This window comes from Pelophylax lessonae (assembly GCF_965119305.1).
Source record: "Pelophylax lessonae genome assembly, chromosome: 8".
Lineage (NCBI taxonomy): Eukaryota > Metazoa > Chordata > Amphibia > Anura > Ranidae > Pelophylax > Pelophylax lessonae.
In genome coordinates, this window is record NC_138775.1 from 192,512,304 (window position 1) to 192,529,388 (window position 17,085).

The 17,085-nt window shown below is 45.5% G+C and overlaps 1 protein-coding gene across 3 annotated transcripts in view; it reads right to left on the reverse strand.

The window, feature by feature from the left end:
* Nucleotides 1-17,085, reverse strand: part of FNBP1L (formin binding protein 1 like) — a 300,029-nt gene that overhangs the window by 17,790 nt on the left and 265,154 nt on the right. For all 3 annotated transcript variants that reach the window (XM_082265869.1, XM_082265868.1, XM_082265870.1), the window contains one exon: nt 4,385-4,517. In XM_082265869.1, the coding sequence (XP_082121995.1) occupies nt 4,385-4,517 (133 nt within the window). The remainder of the gene's footprint in view (nt 1-4,384; nt 4,518-17,085) is intronic.

Below are 17,085 nucleotides of genomic sequence, written 5' to 3' on the forward strand. Positions count from 1 at the left end.
TGCCCAAGTCATATGTGCTAGGAGTGCAACTAGCCCCCAAGCACAGAACTGTAAATATCCCAGCAAGTGCAGTGTTTCTGACTCATACCACCATGACCACTTCAAATCACTGAAGTGGTCATGGTAGTTAAAATGTTCCTTTAATATCTGTCAGAAGAAGTAAACCTCTGTATACTGATTTAATTTCATTTGATGATCCTCTAGTTGTCTTAAATTAGTGCGGGGGGGGGGGGGGGGGTGCGGCAGCGTTTTATTACTTATATACCTTAACTATAGTATATATTTTATATGCGGGCCGAGAAAATTTCTCTACACTCAATGTGGCCCAGGGCCCAGAGAAGCCAAAAGGTTGGACACCCATGATATAGACCGTAAAGTCTGCAGAGTGCTGCTTCAAATAAAAAAAAAAAAAAATGTCAGCGCAAGGAAATACAGTATTTAGGCAGCAAGGCTTAACATACATAAGCCCAAAAAGTGTACAAAGTAAAAATGTAGTGCCAAAAACAAACAAAAAAAAAAAACAAAAAAAAAAACGAACAAATGGTGAGAAAAACTGGATTTTTGACTTGCAGTAAAATTCTGAAGTTCATTGACAGACGCAGCTCCATATTCTTAACCATTGGGTTATGCTGCCCCCTACAGAAGTAGGATACTAGGCAGAAAAAAGTTTGACGCCGCCTACAGGGCAGTCCCAGGGGGTATACTCCCACTTCTTGATATAGGTCTTCAGTTTTGTAACAAGCAGTGTCAGAAGAACATATAACCCAACTCAATAGGAGGGGGATGGGGGGGGGGGGTGCTGGGTCTGTCCATGAACATCAGAGAAAAGGCTTTTACGGTAAGCCCACGGTAAGGAAAAAATCCAGTTTTCGCTTTCGTTCATTGAGGGACACCACTCCTTATCTTCTTGATCCTTGGGACGTCCCAAAGCAGTGCCAACATGAGTGGGAAGAACACAGCAATAAAAAACGCTTCCCAAAGGCTAAACGTAGCGAACCAGGTAAAAAAGGAGCTCAACCAGGAACAACCGGAGCTCCCCTGACAAAAAATACACCCTCGAAGGGGACTAATCCTCTCCAACAGCGGCCTGCAAAACCTTGCGGCCAAAGGCAGCATCAGCAGATGCCAACACATCCACCTTATAGAATTTTGTGAAAGTGTGCATTGACAACCAGGTGGCCGCCTTGCAAACCTGCACCACTGACGCCTGATGACGGAAGGCCCAAGAGGCACTAAGCACCCTTGTAGAATGGGCCTTAACAGGGAAAGGAGGATCCTGACCCTTAATGGAGTAGGTCTGCACCACCATCTGCCTGATCCATCTGGAAAATAGTCGCAGCAGACGCGGCCAGCCCCTTACGGGGTCTATCCATAAGGACGAATAGGGAATCAGATTTCCGGAAAGACTCAGTCGCCGACAAGTACACCCTGATCGCCCAAACCACATCTAAAGAATGCATGGCAATCTCTTTAGGGTGCTTAGGCTGACACAAGGAAGGCAACACTATGTCTTTATTTAAATGGAAACCAGAGATGACCTTCGGAAGGAACGACTGGCAGGGACGAAGCATCAGTTTTTCTCTGAACCACCAGGTAAGGTGAAGACAAGACAACTCAGCCAACTCCGACACCCTGCACACATAATCGCCACCAAGAAGGCTACCTTCTGCGACAAAGTAAGCTCATGTATATTTTCAAAAGGCAGTTTTTGAAGAACAGCACCAAATTGAGATCCCACTGAGGTAACGGAGACCTCACAGCGGACCCCGTGAACAAAGGTGTGAACCAAGGAATGTGTGGCCAACTGGCGCTAAAAGAAAAATCACCAGGGCCAAAATCTGGCCTTTGATGGTACCCAAGGCATAACGCTGACCTACACCTCTTTGGAGAAACTCCGAGACACCGAAAAGGAACGGGAGGGGGGGGGGGGGGTTAGAATCCCCACGAGACTCACACCACGCAATGTACACCTTCCAGACTCAATGATAAATCTTCCTGGAAGTGGATTTTCTAGCTTTTAACAGCATAGGAATCACCAATTCAGACTCCCCTCTATCCTTCAGCACCTGGCTTTCAATAGCCAAGCCGTTAAAGCCAGCGACTGTAAAGCAGGATGGAAGATCAGCCCACGAACTAAAAGATCTTCTCTGAAAGGGAGTTCCCAAGGGACATCGGCAACCAGCCGTACCAGGTCTGCGCACCAAGACCTGTGAGGCCAGTCCAGGGCCACTAGGATGACCAGAATCCCTTCTGCCTCGATTATTCGCAGGAGTCTTGGCACAAGAGTTATCGGAGGAAATGTGTATATCAGGGGATACTGGCCCCAAGGGGCCACCAGAGCTTCTGTGGCATCGGCCAGAGGATCCTGCAACCTTGCTACGAACCTCTGCACCTTCTTAAGATGGGCCCCCACCAGAGACACAGTTGATGAAACACCTCTGGGTGGAGAGACCATTCTCCCTGATCCAACGTCTGCTGACTGAGGTAGTCTGCCTGCCAATTTTCCACCCCTGGAATATGCACAGCAGGGATGGCTGGAACAAACCGTTCTGCCCACCTTAGAATGCCGGCTACTTTCCGGGCTGCTAGGGCACTTTGATGAGCGACATATGCCACGGCCGTGGCATTGTCCGATTGAATCCTTACCGGGCACCCCTGCAGACGATCCATCCATTGAGTCAGGCAAAGCCTGATCGTTCAAATTTCCAAGATTTTGATCGGCAGGCTGGACCCCGGCAGAGTCCAAACCCCCTGAGCACAATCCATGCCCAAGACACCTCCCCACCTGGACAGGCTGGCATTCATGGTGACTATCTGTCCGGTACAGGGTTAGGAAGGATTTTCCATGTCGAAGCGCCAGAGAGTGGAGCCACCAGATCAGGGACCCCCTGGTACCCTGGCTCAACATGATCAGATTGTCTAGAGACTGTGGATTATAGTTCCATTTGGTAAGAATCTCCTTTTGCAGAGATGTGGTATGGAACTGTGTAAACGGAACCGCCTCGAAGGTGGAGACCATCAGGCCCAGCACTTGCATGCAGGTCCTGAGAGATGACCACCGCTTGAACAGGAGCCAAACCGCATCCTGCATTTTCTAGGGTCCCCCCTTTCGGAAGAAACACCTGGGCTGAGGCCGAGACCAGGGTCAGGCCCAGGTAGTCCAGTTATGGTGGACAGGATCAGAGCAGATTTTTGGAAATTCTGTTTCCCACAGAACTCACTTGCACTCACTCACTTGCAAAGTTCACGCCGAAATGTCCAGATTGTCATTCGGAGACTCTGCTCACAGAAGGAGGTCGTCCAGGTACCCCAGTACCGCAATCCCCTTCTGCCATAGCAGTGCTAACACCAGGGCAAAAACGTTTGTGAACACCCGAGGAGCCGAGGCGAGACCAAAGGGTAACGCCACGAATTGGTAGTGCTCCTCGCCCACGCTTTGTGTTTTTACAGTAACAGTGTTGTTATTCCTATAGGTGGAGGTTTAGGATTACATTTTTATTGAGTAGTCTTTATTTAACCTATCAAGTCCTAATAAAGTTTGATATTACCATTTTGACATTACCATTTGGGGTCGCTTATTATACCTACTGTCCCTGGGGTAAAAAAAAAAAGAAAAAACCTCAAAAAGCAAAGGGAAAAAATGGATAGTTACAGAACTGGAGGATCGGCAAGGAGACTCACTCTTATTCTATCCCAGTAACTGATATTAATTTTTTTTTCCATGTGACGCATCTGTTCAGACTGTATGTTGTAGTGATCTTTGAGTTTCCTTTTTTAGAATTTAATATTCTATAGTAGCCTCGCTAAACCTTTTTAACAAGGCACTCTACGAATAACTTCTGGGTCTCAGCTAACTGGGCTAATTATTACAGCTTATTGTACACTGGCATGAACAAAGAACATTGCATACTTGACTATTTGTCACCCAGGGCTGCTTTGTACTGCAAAATAATTTTCAGTAATAATGAAAGTAAACAAATAATAATGGTCAGAATACAAACAAGTGTTCTCTCACACTGGTAGTCTGTGGAAGGTGTCCCTTACATTGGTGGTCATTGAAGAGTTCCCTTACTTTGGTGGTCAGTGGGAGAATGTCCACCTTACATTAGTGATTATTGGGAGAGGGACCCCATTACTCTGGTGATCACCGAGAAGAATGTTCCCCCTACAGAGAGCTAAAAAGCGGTGACCATTGGTGTCAGCAGTTATTTATCTGAAGCACAGAAATTGCTCAAGGAATCACCAACAACCTCTGCAGTAAGTCTGAGAAAGGCAGTTCTATAGGAACCAACCATAATATCTACTGTGAACATGGGAACAAGGACTCTCCTAATACAGGATAAGATTTATCCAATACATGCAAGTATTGACTTGTCATACTAACCTCATTTTTATGAATTTCCATCCTCAGCTTTTCAATGTTACTCATTGTTTCAGCTATTTTTGGTTGCAAGCTGCTAGGGTCTCCCATTTGTGGGCTCTTCTCATACACATCTTTCATTTTATTTAGAGCCTCTCTATAGTAAGAAAGAAAGAAGGGACATTATTCATTCTGTTTTATTCATCTGCAATAGTAACAGATTGTTCTTAATAGCAAACTAAAAAAAACAAATAACAGTGTATCTAGGTGGAGTTACCAGATAAAAGGGAAATCCCAGACAATAAAACGGTCAAAAAAACATCTTTTTTTGTATAGAAGTTCTGTATGATTCCACCTGATACAATTTGTCTCACTAGAGATCCCCCTGCTGGGACTAGCTGGATCGGCTCCCAACGCTTCGTTTTACTCAAAATATATAAGGAAGCGCTCATAGCGCAATATTGCTAAAATGACTGCTTTTTATTAAAATGAAAAACATGCACTCACATTATCAACATCTATAACCAGCGTATTAAACCGCCTTCTGAGTATCAGAGACACCGAAAGGGACTTCACTGGCCCTGCCTGAGAGGTTGCGTCACTTGTCCTGTGACATCTTTAGGGATAGGAGCCCAGGGAGGAACGCTGGGGTTTTAAAGCCCTCTTGTTTAAGGGTAACTAGTGACCAATGATACATCGGATCATCTTAAACCGAATACTGTTGCAGCAACATTGTGTGTCAACTGATCAATAATAATTTGACATGTCTAAAAACACAAAGTACTCAGTTTAAGATTATCAAATTAATCATTGGTCACTTATGTTACCCATAAACAAGTGAGGGCTTCAAAACCCCAGCATTCATCACTGGGCTCCTATCCCTAAAGTAGTCATGTAACAAATGATGCAACGCTTCGGGTGAGGCCAGTGAAGTCACTTCCGGAGCCTCAGATAGCCGGAAGGTGGTAAAAAGGCAAAAAGCTGCATTTTTATTCTGTTTAATATGCCGGTTATAGATGTTGATAATGTAAGTGCATATATTTAATTTTAATAAAAAGCGGTAATTTTAGCAATATTGTGCTATGAGCTCTTCCTTAGATAGTTTGAGCAAAACTGGAAGCATGGGGATCGGAGCCAACTAGTCCCAGCAGGGGGATCTCTGGTGAGCTCATACAGAACTTGAAGACCCTTATATACATAAAAAAAGGCATTTGACCTTTGGGCATATCTTAAAGTGAGCTGCCAATTCACTCAATGATGGCCGGTGGTAGGTATTTGTTCAGTAACAAAGGATCACTTTGGCACGGTTATTAGCAAAGGAGACGCTTCTGTGGATGGAGTATCTGCATATATTGCTGGATCGCAACAAAACCCTCTTTTGGGCATTTTTCAGATTGTTTAATTTAGAAATTATATACTGGATGTGGACTATTTAGGTTTGTTTGTATAAGTAGACTTTAGATTAATTTAATATTCTTCTTGATTATATGGCTTGGTAATAGGTATATACACCGATTTGAATAACCGCATCATTTACACACAATCGATATTCTATTTTAGTGTTTGATTTCACAAATTAATGGTTGCAGCTGTTCACTGCTAGATTAAATAGAGCTTTAGTCATTCACATAGCAGCGCAAAGCTTTTTCATAATACTTTCCCACAGCCATCAATCATATTCAAACCTATTTTGAAAAGGTTTAAATTGTGACTAGTGCAAGGAAAACAAAGCTACATACTGACCCACCACCCATACAAGAAGGTATCTAAGAAAAATGGAAAGTGTATTATACAGAATTCATATTGAGCTGAACCAGATTGATTTTCAGAATTAAATGTCCTCCCCCACCAACACTTTTGGACGATTTTTTGGAGGAAGAGGGTATCTAGTTTTGGTAGGTACCCGCCTTCCACTTCCCATTGGTTTTTCCTAGGTGAATCCACCGAAAGATCATAACCCTGCCCGGGACACGACATGAAGGAGATAAGGTACAAAGGAACATTTTTGAAAGTTAAAAGATACAGAAGGATTTATTTTGCTCATTACAGATGAGTAATGAGTTTTAATTGGAGTCTAGCATGACTTGTCATGAGACTTTGGACACAGTCGCATGACAAGTCACAGCCCATTGATTTCAATTACATCAATTCCCATCAATGCCACTTTGAAAATCAGCGACTTTGAAAAGGTGCCTGCAATACTTTGATGCAACTTATAATGCGACTGATTCAGAGAGTGAAAAGTTGGACCAAAGCTGCAATCAGACGCACTCTAAATCGCACAACTTAAGAGTAGCACTAGTGGAAACGTAGCCACTAGGCTATAGTGTGACTGAGTGCAGCTTTGATGCAACTTTACACTCTGGATCAAAGTCGCATCAAAAGTTGCATCAAAGTAGTGCAGGTATCTTTTCAAGGTCGCTGATTTTCAAAGTCGTATAGATGGGAATGGGTGCCATTTAAATCCATGGGCTGAGACTTGTCATGCAACTTTGTGAGTCCAAACTTGCATGACAAGTCGCACTAGTGGAAACAGAACTTTAGTCTACGTTTCCACTATTGCGATTAAGAGTTTGACTGATGCGAATGATCCAACTTTACACTCACTGGATCAAAGTTGCATCAAAGTAGTGCAGGTACCTTTTCAACGTCAAATAGATGGGAGCGGGCGCCATTGAAATCAATGGGCTGTGACTTGTCATGTGACTGTGTCCAAAGTCGCATGACAAGTCGCACTAGTGGAAACGGAGCTTTAGTCTACATTTCCATGGTTGTGATTTAGAGTGGGACTTTGATGCGATTTTGATCCAACTTTACACTATCTGGATCAAAGTTGCATTAAAGTAGTACAGGTACCTTTTCAAAGTCGCAAAGATGGGAACGGGCGCTATTGAAATCAATGGGCTGTGACTTGTCATGTGATTTTGTGTGTCCAAAGTCACATGACAAGTTGCACTAGTGGAAACGTAGACAGTGTGGCTGCCTGCAATATGATCATTGTAGACTGAGCCGAGACCCCAAAGCACTTCCAGCTACACTGAGTTTCTCTCCCCCCCCCCCCCCCCTCCCCCATGTCCTACATTCAAAGCCCAGCACAGCTATACTGTATGTGCACCTCCCCCCTGGTCCTGTGTGAATTTCTTAATTTTCTCATGAATTAGGATGTACAACGCATCCTTATTGATGAGAGAATACTGATCAGCTCCTCCCATCCTGTATACACCCACTGGCTACACAGGAACAGTGTCCCTCCCTGGAAGTAATGTCATTAGCTTTCAGTAACCACACCCACTTGCTACTCTTGGACTCAGCAGGAAATGGAATTGAAGTCATGTGACAGCACTAAAAACTGCAAAATATAAGGAGAAAAACAGATTTTTTTCATTTTGACACATATAAGGCTGAACTCTGCTTACATTAATGATTGCAGGGGAGAATTTAATGTATTAGGCTGTACTTCCGCTTTAAGCTTTGACAAAAAAACAAAAACTTGGAAGCAGATTGGTTTCTATGCAGAGCTGCACCAGATTTTGCATGCTTCAGCATGCTTTAGTACAAACCCGATTCCAAAAAAGTTGGAACACTGTACAAATTGTGAATAAAAACAGAATGCAATGACGTGGAAGTTTCAAATTTCAATATTATATTCAGAATACAACATAGACGACATATCAAATGTTTAAACTGAGAAAATGTATCATTTTAAGGAAAGAATAAGTTGATTTAAAATTTCATGGTGTCAACACATCTCAAGAAAGTTGGGACAAGGCCATGTTTACCACTGTGTGGCATCCCCTCTTCTTTTTATAACAGTGTGCAAATGTCTGGGGACGGAGGAGACAAGTTGCTCAAGTTTAGGAATAGGAATGTTGTCCCATTCTTGTCTAATACAGGCTTCTAGTTGCTAAACTGTCTTAGGTCTTCTTTGTCGCATCTTCCTCTTTATGATGCGCCAAATGTTTTCTATGGATGAAAGATCTGGACTGCAGGCTGTCCATTTCAGTACCCAGATCCTCCTTCTATGCAGCCATGATGTTGTAATTGATGCAGTATGTGGTCTGGCATTGTCATGTTGAAAAATGCAAGGTCTTCTCTGAAAGTCTGGATGGGAGCATATGTTGTTCTAGAACTTGAATATACCTTTCAGCATTGATGGTGCCTTTCCAGATGTGTAAGCTGCCCATGCCACACGCACTCATGCAACCCCATACCATCAGAGATGCAGGCTTCTGAACTGAGCGCTGATAACTTGGGTTGCCCTTGTCCTCTTTAGTCCGGTTGACATGGCATCCCAGTTTTCCAAAAAATAACTTCAAATTTTGATTCGTCTGAGCACAGAACAGTTTTCCACTTTGCCACAGTCTATTTTAAATGAGCCTTGGCCCAGAAAAAACACCTGGATCATGTTTAGATATGGCTTCTTTTTTGGCATATAGAGTTTTAGCCCGCAACGGCGAATGGCACAGTGGATTGTGTTCACCGACAATATTTTCTGGAAGTATTCCTGAGCCCATGTTGTGATTTCCATTACAGTAGCATTTCTGTATGCGATGGAGTGCCGTCTAAGGGCCCGAAGATCACGGGCATCCAGTATGGTTTTCCGGCCTTGACCCTTGCGCACAGAGATTGTTCCATATTCTCTGAATCTTTGGATGATATTATGCACTGTAGATGAGGATAACTTCAAACTCTTTGCAATTTTTCTCTGAGAAACTTCTTTCGGATATTGCTCCATTATTTTTCGCTGCAGCATTGGGGGAATTGGTGATCCTTTAGCACAAAACAGCAGAAAATGGAAAAGCTAAATAATTGCTTAAACAAGGGAAAATTCCCACCCATAGAGACCCACTGACTCAGTTGTTTGCAATATTTGCAAACAAGTGGTACTTATATGGCAAAAACAGGCTTATGAAATGAACAGGGACAATCAAGAAAAGTAAGAACAATTAATTGCCCCAAAGCGCCATATCTGAGTAAACGGGGTGTAAATAAGCTCAATTTCTGAAATAATCAACAGTACTGTATAAAAAATATTTATTCAAAAATCAAAAACAGGGGGTAATGAGAAAAACACACAAACCTTCCACCTTGTCACCAAGACAGACTACGTAGTCATTTAAAAACACATGCACGCCAACCACATACTGCTGCAACACACCATGAGCATGTAGATAAAGTCATACAATATATATAATCAGGTAATATAATATGTCAGTGTAATGATCATAACAGAGTTGAACTGACTCAGTCAACGGCTTAACCCATCCAAGGACCAGCAGCAGGGAATTGCCGATTACCAAGGAAAGACAACCCGACTGAGCAAGGATATCGGGTAAGCCTCTGTACACAGGCCGATAGTGAGGGCATAACAGAAGTCATGAAATAAAGCCCCATGGCCCCTGTGATGAGCTGACCCGATGTGGTGTACATCCAAACTGCATACCGCCACGAGTATGCAAATTGCACAAAAATTTGTAAATGTCGGGGCACCCCGGATAGTCTCAGCAGTGAAAAAGGAGTGAATATTTTATGGCAAAGGGTACATACAAGTAGTCCTTAATGAAGCATGGGATGCAACCTAGAGACAATGTTAGTAATCAGTCTTTGATTTTAACAGCCAGGCAAGCCAGGTGTATCATGAAACATGAATAGCATTAGGGCAAAGTCAAACCGCCATGGTGATCTTGAAAATGATTGTAGCAAATCCCAGTGAGGTAAACGGCCCGAATACGGATATATATATATATATATATATATATATATATGTGTGTGTGTGTCCTCTGAAAAAGGACTTCACATGATATATCCCAAATGAATAGATACAATTGTAGTGCATACAGGGCTCTCACCGTCCCTGACCATGGGGGCAAACATTAGCCAAACTTGAATTTCAACAGCCAAGTGATCCCGGTGTAATATGGACATAGGAATCCTCTTGAGGCAACATCAGAACACCATGAACAGCATAACCAGCTGCAGTATTAAATAATAATGTGTACAACCTCAAAGGCAGGATTCAAGTGGTGCGCTCCAGATATACAGTTCAGCAGGCAATTCCAAAAAAGGACAATGAATAATAGCGGGATATGTCTGCCGTGAACGCAGCCGGCCATGCTATAATCAAAGCTCACAACACCGCCAGCTGTACGGTAAACTTTCCTCATGCATCTAACGATCATATGATACAATAGTATCCAAGGCTTACTAGCTCGTTGGCCGTTCAGGATAAAACATCCAAAGATAGAGGTATGTGCATAGGCTGTGATAAGTGAGGAATGCAAGGCCAAAATACTAATAGTCATAAACAGGATACATGTGACACATCAGAGCCTTCAGATAGTTCCTAGATAAGCACTTGTTGCAATATAATGGGCCAATATACAGTCATTACTGGCTGGACTGAAAGAAATATACCAAACACATTGTCCGTAGTACCCAAGCACTGTATAGATGCAGTTTAGAGAGTTCCATATAGAGTGTGCAAGTACACAGGGATGCCTGCAGGCATAACCAGGCTGTCCATGGCCCAAGCAGAGCGGCTTCAGCGGTGATGAATGACGCTCAATTCTCAGCTCTCAGGCTCCAGACCAGGTGAGCTCAGGTGGCGTGACGTCAACACATTTTGCTGACCAATCAGATTCGTAAGGACGTGTGGCGTGTCAGGACGAATTGGTGATCCTCTGCCCATCTTGACTTCTGAGAGACACTGCCACTCTGAGAGGCTCTTTTTATACCCAATCATGTTGCCAATTGACCTAATAAGTTGCAAATTGGTCCTCCAACTGTTCCTTATATGTACATTTAACTTTTCCAGCCTCTTATTGCTACCTGTCAACTTTTTTGGAATGTGTAGCTCTCATGAAATCCAAAATGAGCCAATATTTGGCATGACATTTCAAAATGTCTCACTTTCAACATTTGATATTATATCTATGTAATATTGTGAATAAAATATAAGTTTATGGGATTTGTAAATCAGTTCATTCCTTTTTTACTCACAATTTGCACAGTGTCCCAACTTTTTTGGAATTGGGTTTGTACTCTCCCCCTCTCTCTAAAATGTCCTTTTTATACCTAATCATGTTACTGGCCTGTTGACAATTAACCCATTTCATTGCAAAATGTTCTTCCAGCTCTACCTGGTTAGTACCGCTTAGCTTTTTGTTGCCCTGTCCCAGCTTTGAGACATGTTGCTTACCTTATTTTCTAAAAATCGACGTACATTTTCTCATTTTAAACATTTGATGTGAAAGAAAATTGGATTTTTGACTTCCCGTAAAATCCATTTTTTCTGATATTCATTGACGGACACCATTCCTGATCTTCTTAACCATTGGGTTTTACTGCCCCCAACAGAAGTAGGACACTAGGCAGAAAAATAATCTGGCTACACCTATGGGCAGTCCCAGGGGGGTATACCTCCCTCTCCCTGCTATAGGTACTCAGTTTTGTTACAAGCAGTGTCAGAAGAATTACAAATCCACAGAGGGTGGGTGCAGTGTCTGTCAATGAACATCAGAGAAATGGATTTTACGGTAAGTCAAAAATCCCATTTTCTCTTTCATTCATTGACGGACAGCTCCTGATCTTCATAACCATTGGGACATCCCAAAGCAGTGTTGAACATGAGGGGTGGGACAGCAAAAAAAATCCCCCAGGCTAAACAGTAGCCAACCAGGCAACAGGAGCTCAACCAAAGCTGGAGCCCACCTGAAAAAAAAAAAAAACAATACACCCTCAAAGAGGGTCAAGTCCTCTAAACAGAAGCCTGCAAAACCTTGCGGCCAAAGGAAGCCAACACATCCACTTTATAGAACTTTTGGAAGTGTGCACCGACAACCAGGTGGCCGCCTTGCAAAACTGTCACTGATGCCTGATGACGGAAGGCCCAGCAGGCACTGAGCGTCCGAGTAGAGTGCGCCTTGACAAGGAAAGAAGGAACCAGACCCTTGATGGAATAGGCCTGAATCACGGTCAGTCTGATCCATCTGGAAATGGCCACAAAGGAAGCGGACAACCCTTTCCAAGGCTCATCCGTGAGCACAAATAGCGAGTCTGACTTCCTAAAAGGCTCTGTAGCTGACATGTACACTCTAATTGCCCAGACCACATCAAAGGCATGCAAGGCAAGTTCCACTGGATGTTTTGGCCTAGGACACAGGGAAGGCAACACAATATCTTAATTCAAATGAAAAATCAGAGGCAACCTTTTGAATGAACCACAGACAGGGACAAACAACCACCTTCTCTCTGTGAATCACCAAGTAAGTTGGACAGGATAACACTGCCTATTCCGACACTCTGCATGCAGAGGTGATAGCCACTAAAAATGCCACCTTCTGAGACAGTGTAAGGGAATCTCCAGAAGATTCTCAAAAGGAGGCTTCTGGAGGACCGAAAGCACCAAATTGAGGTCCTAAGGCACAAACAGGGACCGCACTAGAGGAACCAAATGTCGGACACCCTGAAGAATGGTACGCACCAGGGAGTGTGTGGCCAAGGGTCGTTGGAAGAAAACCACCAAAGCCGACACCTGGCCCTTGATGGTACTCAAGGCCAATTTCTATTCAACCCCCCCTCCGCCCCCCTTGAAGGAAGGTCAAAATCCGAGCCACCGAGGAGCGAGGATACACCCCCAAAAGACTCACACCACGCAATGTACATCTTTCATGTACAATGATAGATCTTCTTAGAAGTAGATTTCCTAGCTTTTAACAGCGTTGGAGTCACCGACTCAGATAAACCTCTATCCATCATCACCTGGCATTCAACTGCCAAGCCGTCAAAGCCAGCGACTGTTAAAACAGGATGGAAGATTGGTCCTTGGGACAGCAGATCCTCACTGAGAGGAAGCTTCCAAGGAATGTCGGCGACCACTTGCATCAGATTGGTGTACTAAGCCTGGCCCCAGCGAGGCCAGTCCGGAGTCATTAAGATCCCACGTAGAAGTCTTGGCAGAAACTTAAGTGGGGGGAAGGCGTAAATCAGACAATACTGACTCCACGGGGCCACCAGCATGTCCGCGGCATCTGCCAGAGAATAACGTGGCCGACCCACAAACCTCTGCACTTCTGTTTAACTGAGACACCAACAGATTCACCTCGGGGATGCCCCACCGGAGACACAACTGACTGATGAAACACATCCGGATAAAGGGACCACTCCCCTTGGTCCAACGCCTGCTGAGGTAATCCGCCTGCCAGTTTTCCACCCCAGGAATGTAGACAGCGGAGAGGGGTGGAACGAACCGTTCTGCCCACCTTAGAATGCCGGCTACCTCCCAAGACGCAAGTACACTTTTTGTGCCCCCTTGATGATTGACAAACCACAGCCGTGGCATTGTCCGATTGAATGCACACTGGACATCCCTGAAGATGATCTGTCCAATGGTCCAGGGACAGTTGGACCACTCTGAGTTCCAAGACATTGATTGGTAGTCTGGACTCTTCTAGTGTCCAGACACCCTGAGCAGAATTTTTGCCGAGGACACCTCTTCAGCCGGACAGGCTGGCCCCCATGGAGACCACTGTCCTATACAAGGGGAGGAAGGATTTGCCCAGCCGAAGCACCGGAGAACGAAGCCACCATATCAGGGACTCCTTTGTTCCTCCACTTCGGCAGATACAGAGACTGCGGAGTCTTGTCCCATTTGGCCAGATTCTCCCTTTGCAGGGACCTCGTATGGAAGGAACTGTGCAAACGGAGCTGCCTCGAAGGTAGACACCATCTCCGGAGGGATGAGCATCTACAAGACAGCAGGAGATGAATTGCAGCCTGCAATGTCTTGAGTGTGTTCAGAGGAAGGAGCACTCTGGCTAAGACCGAATCCAGAGTCAGACCCAGATAGTCCAGCTTTGAGGACAGAACCAGAGCAGACGTCTGAAAATTCAGAATCCAGCCGAATTCCCTCAGTGTTCGTATGGTGATTTCCAGGATTTCCACCAGAGCAGTAGGGGCCTCCTTTTGCAGAAGGCAGTCATCCAAGTAGCCCAGTACCACGATCCCCACTGGCGTAGCAATGCTAGCACCAGGGTTAACACTTTTGTGAAGACCTGAGGAGCAGAGGCGAGAACAAAGGGTAACGCCACAAACTGATACTGCTCCTCTCCCACAGCAAAACGGAGAAAGCGCTGGTGACCGGCGCATATCGGAATGTGAAGGTAAGCATCCTTAATGTCGATAGAGGCAAGAAAATCCACCTGATGCAGGGATGCCATCACCATGCGAATGGACTCCATTTGGAACTTCTGAACCCGCACAAAGAAGTTTAGCGCTTTAAGGTCCAGGACTGGACACACCTTGCCTTCCTTTCTGGGAACTGTAAACAGGTTTGAGTAAAAACCCTGAAAAGGTTCCAAAGTCGGAACCAGGACAATCACCCCTTGAAGTAACAGGTCTTGTACAGCCCCAAACAGACCCTGTAAGCGGTCCGGGGACAGGTGCAAGTTGGATGGAAAGAACATTGCTGGGGGACAAGAGCGAAACTCAATCTTGTAGCCGGACAGAATTACTTTGTGGACCCACTTGTCTTGTACCAGGGAAGTCCACGGGTCCGGAAACCAGCGAAGAAAACCCCCCACCCCCTATACGGGGGGAGGGCACACCTTTATGCTGAAGGAGCCTTGTTCGTGGGTCTGGAGAGGCCCGCTCTTAGCTTGCCAGACCAGGTTCATTTGGATCCTCAAGAGGAGACCCTGAAAAGCATCAAGCCCTTGTTAGTCGGCCCTGAGGAATGAAAAACTTCCGATGAGCCGAGAAGGAGGGCCCACATCTACGACTAGGTTCCTTGTGCTTAGTAGCCTGCAGAAGAAGGGTACTCTCCCCCCCCCCCCTGTGAGAACTTTAATGAGGTCATCCAGGGTAGCTCCAAACAGATCCAACGATCTCCTTGAAAGGGTAGATCAGTCAAGGCCTTTTTAGAAGACCAGCATTTATACCAAAAAACACGCCGAAGGACCACTACCGAAACAGAGCTGATCCACTAGGGGAGCCACATCCAAAGAGGCATCAGAGATAAACTGCAGCCCCTGGACCAGCTGGTCCGCCAGCTCAGCCAAGGCAGGGGGGGGGGGGGGGGGGGAGTTGTTCTCCCTCCAGGTCACGGCATAAAAGCTTAGCCCACTCGGCCAGAGTTTGCGACACCAGGGCAATGGAGAACACTGGATTCCAACCAGAGTGTACATATTGCGGGCCACAGCCTCCGCCTTCATGTCAGCCAGATCCTTAAAGGCCGGGGACTCTTCAACCAGAGTCATGGTTGCCTTGTTCAATCTGGAAACCTGAGGGTCCACTTCTTAATGAGGGACTCCTCACAGCGGTAACACCTAGTAAATCGCTTAGGGACTCCAGGGGAACCCTTTGGTCGTCCTCTTTAGCGACAATTCTGTCAAAATAGGCAGGAAAAGGAAACACCATCGCCCCTCTGAATGGCTTGTTGAGTGTGTCCTCCATCTTCAAGGTCTCCCGCACAGATACAATCAGTGCTTCCACAAGCACCTTTTCGTGCGCAGTTGCAGATGTGGAAGAATCATCCTCACTATCTGAAAATTACGGCGTGCGAGTGCAGACCCAGCAGGGTGACCCACGTCTGCGATGGCCAAATCAGAATCAGGATCTGATGAGACAGGGGAAGGCGGGGGGCACTTTTTGCTAGCCCGTCGCCCAAAAACCACCTCCACCCGGGACACAAAGGACTCCAGGACCGCCGTCCGTGCATCAATGGATGGTTGAGACCCAGAGGGCTCTGCAGCCTCAGAGAGGGGGTCAGGTGCGGAGATGTGCTCTAAAGTCTCCATTAGTCACCTGGGGGATTCCCCAACAAGTATAAAACACTGTAAAGAGACAACCCCCACTGTACTGGCAGCGCCACCCATTCACCAGGCACAAGCACTAAGCGATCCTCAGCATAAGTGGTGGGGGAGTAGGATGGGGGACATATGAAAAATGGGGGGTGCCTGACGGGAAGGAGGGGAACCCGGGGTCCAACCATCCCAAAGAGGGGCCCACATCCACCCAAAACCCTCCAGGGGAAAGGGGGGGACACAGCTACTCACCATACCAGGAACAGACGGGCACCACTCCAGACAGAACTCCTCGTCGGGGGGGGGGGGGGGCTGTTGGCCAGGAGGAACACTACGACTCAGGCCGAGACCCAGTTGTATGAGATCTCGCAAGGTGTTTAACTCGCTGGCCAGCCACCCTCCAGTGGGGCTAGGTGGCAGCTGCCCTAGCACTGAGCTGAGGTCTGTGCACACTCGCTGGCCAGACTGGGGTGACTACTGAATCTAGATTATCTAGCCCGTATCAAAGTTTGGCAGTTGATTGTAGATCTCACAGGAAAAAAATAGACAAAAATTCTATCTAAAAAAAAAAAAAAAAATGCCAGGACCAGAGATCCCATCAAGGAACTGAGTACCTATAGCAGGGAAAGGGTATACCCCATGGGACTGCCCATAGGTGTAGCCAGATTCTTTCTGCCTAGTGTCCTACTCCTGTAGGGGGCAATATAACCCAATGGTTATGACGATCAGGAGCTGTGTCCGTCAATGAACGAAAGAGAAATATGGGTTTATGTGATTTTCAAATCATTGCATTCTGATTTATGTAGATTTTAAAAAAACTTTTTGGAACTGGGGTTGTAGATCTAACATATTCAATGCAGGAAGGGCAATTTTGTCTCCAAGAACCTGTGCCTCAACATGCAAGATGGTAGAACACTCCATAGA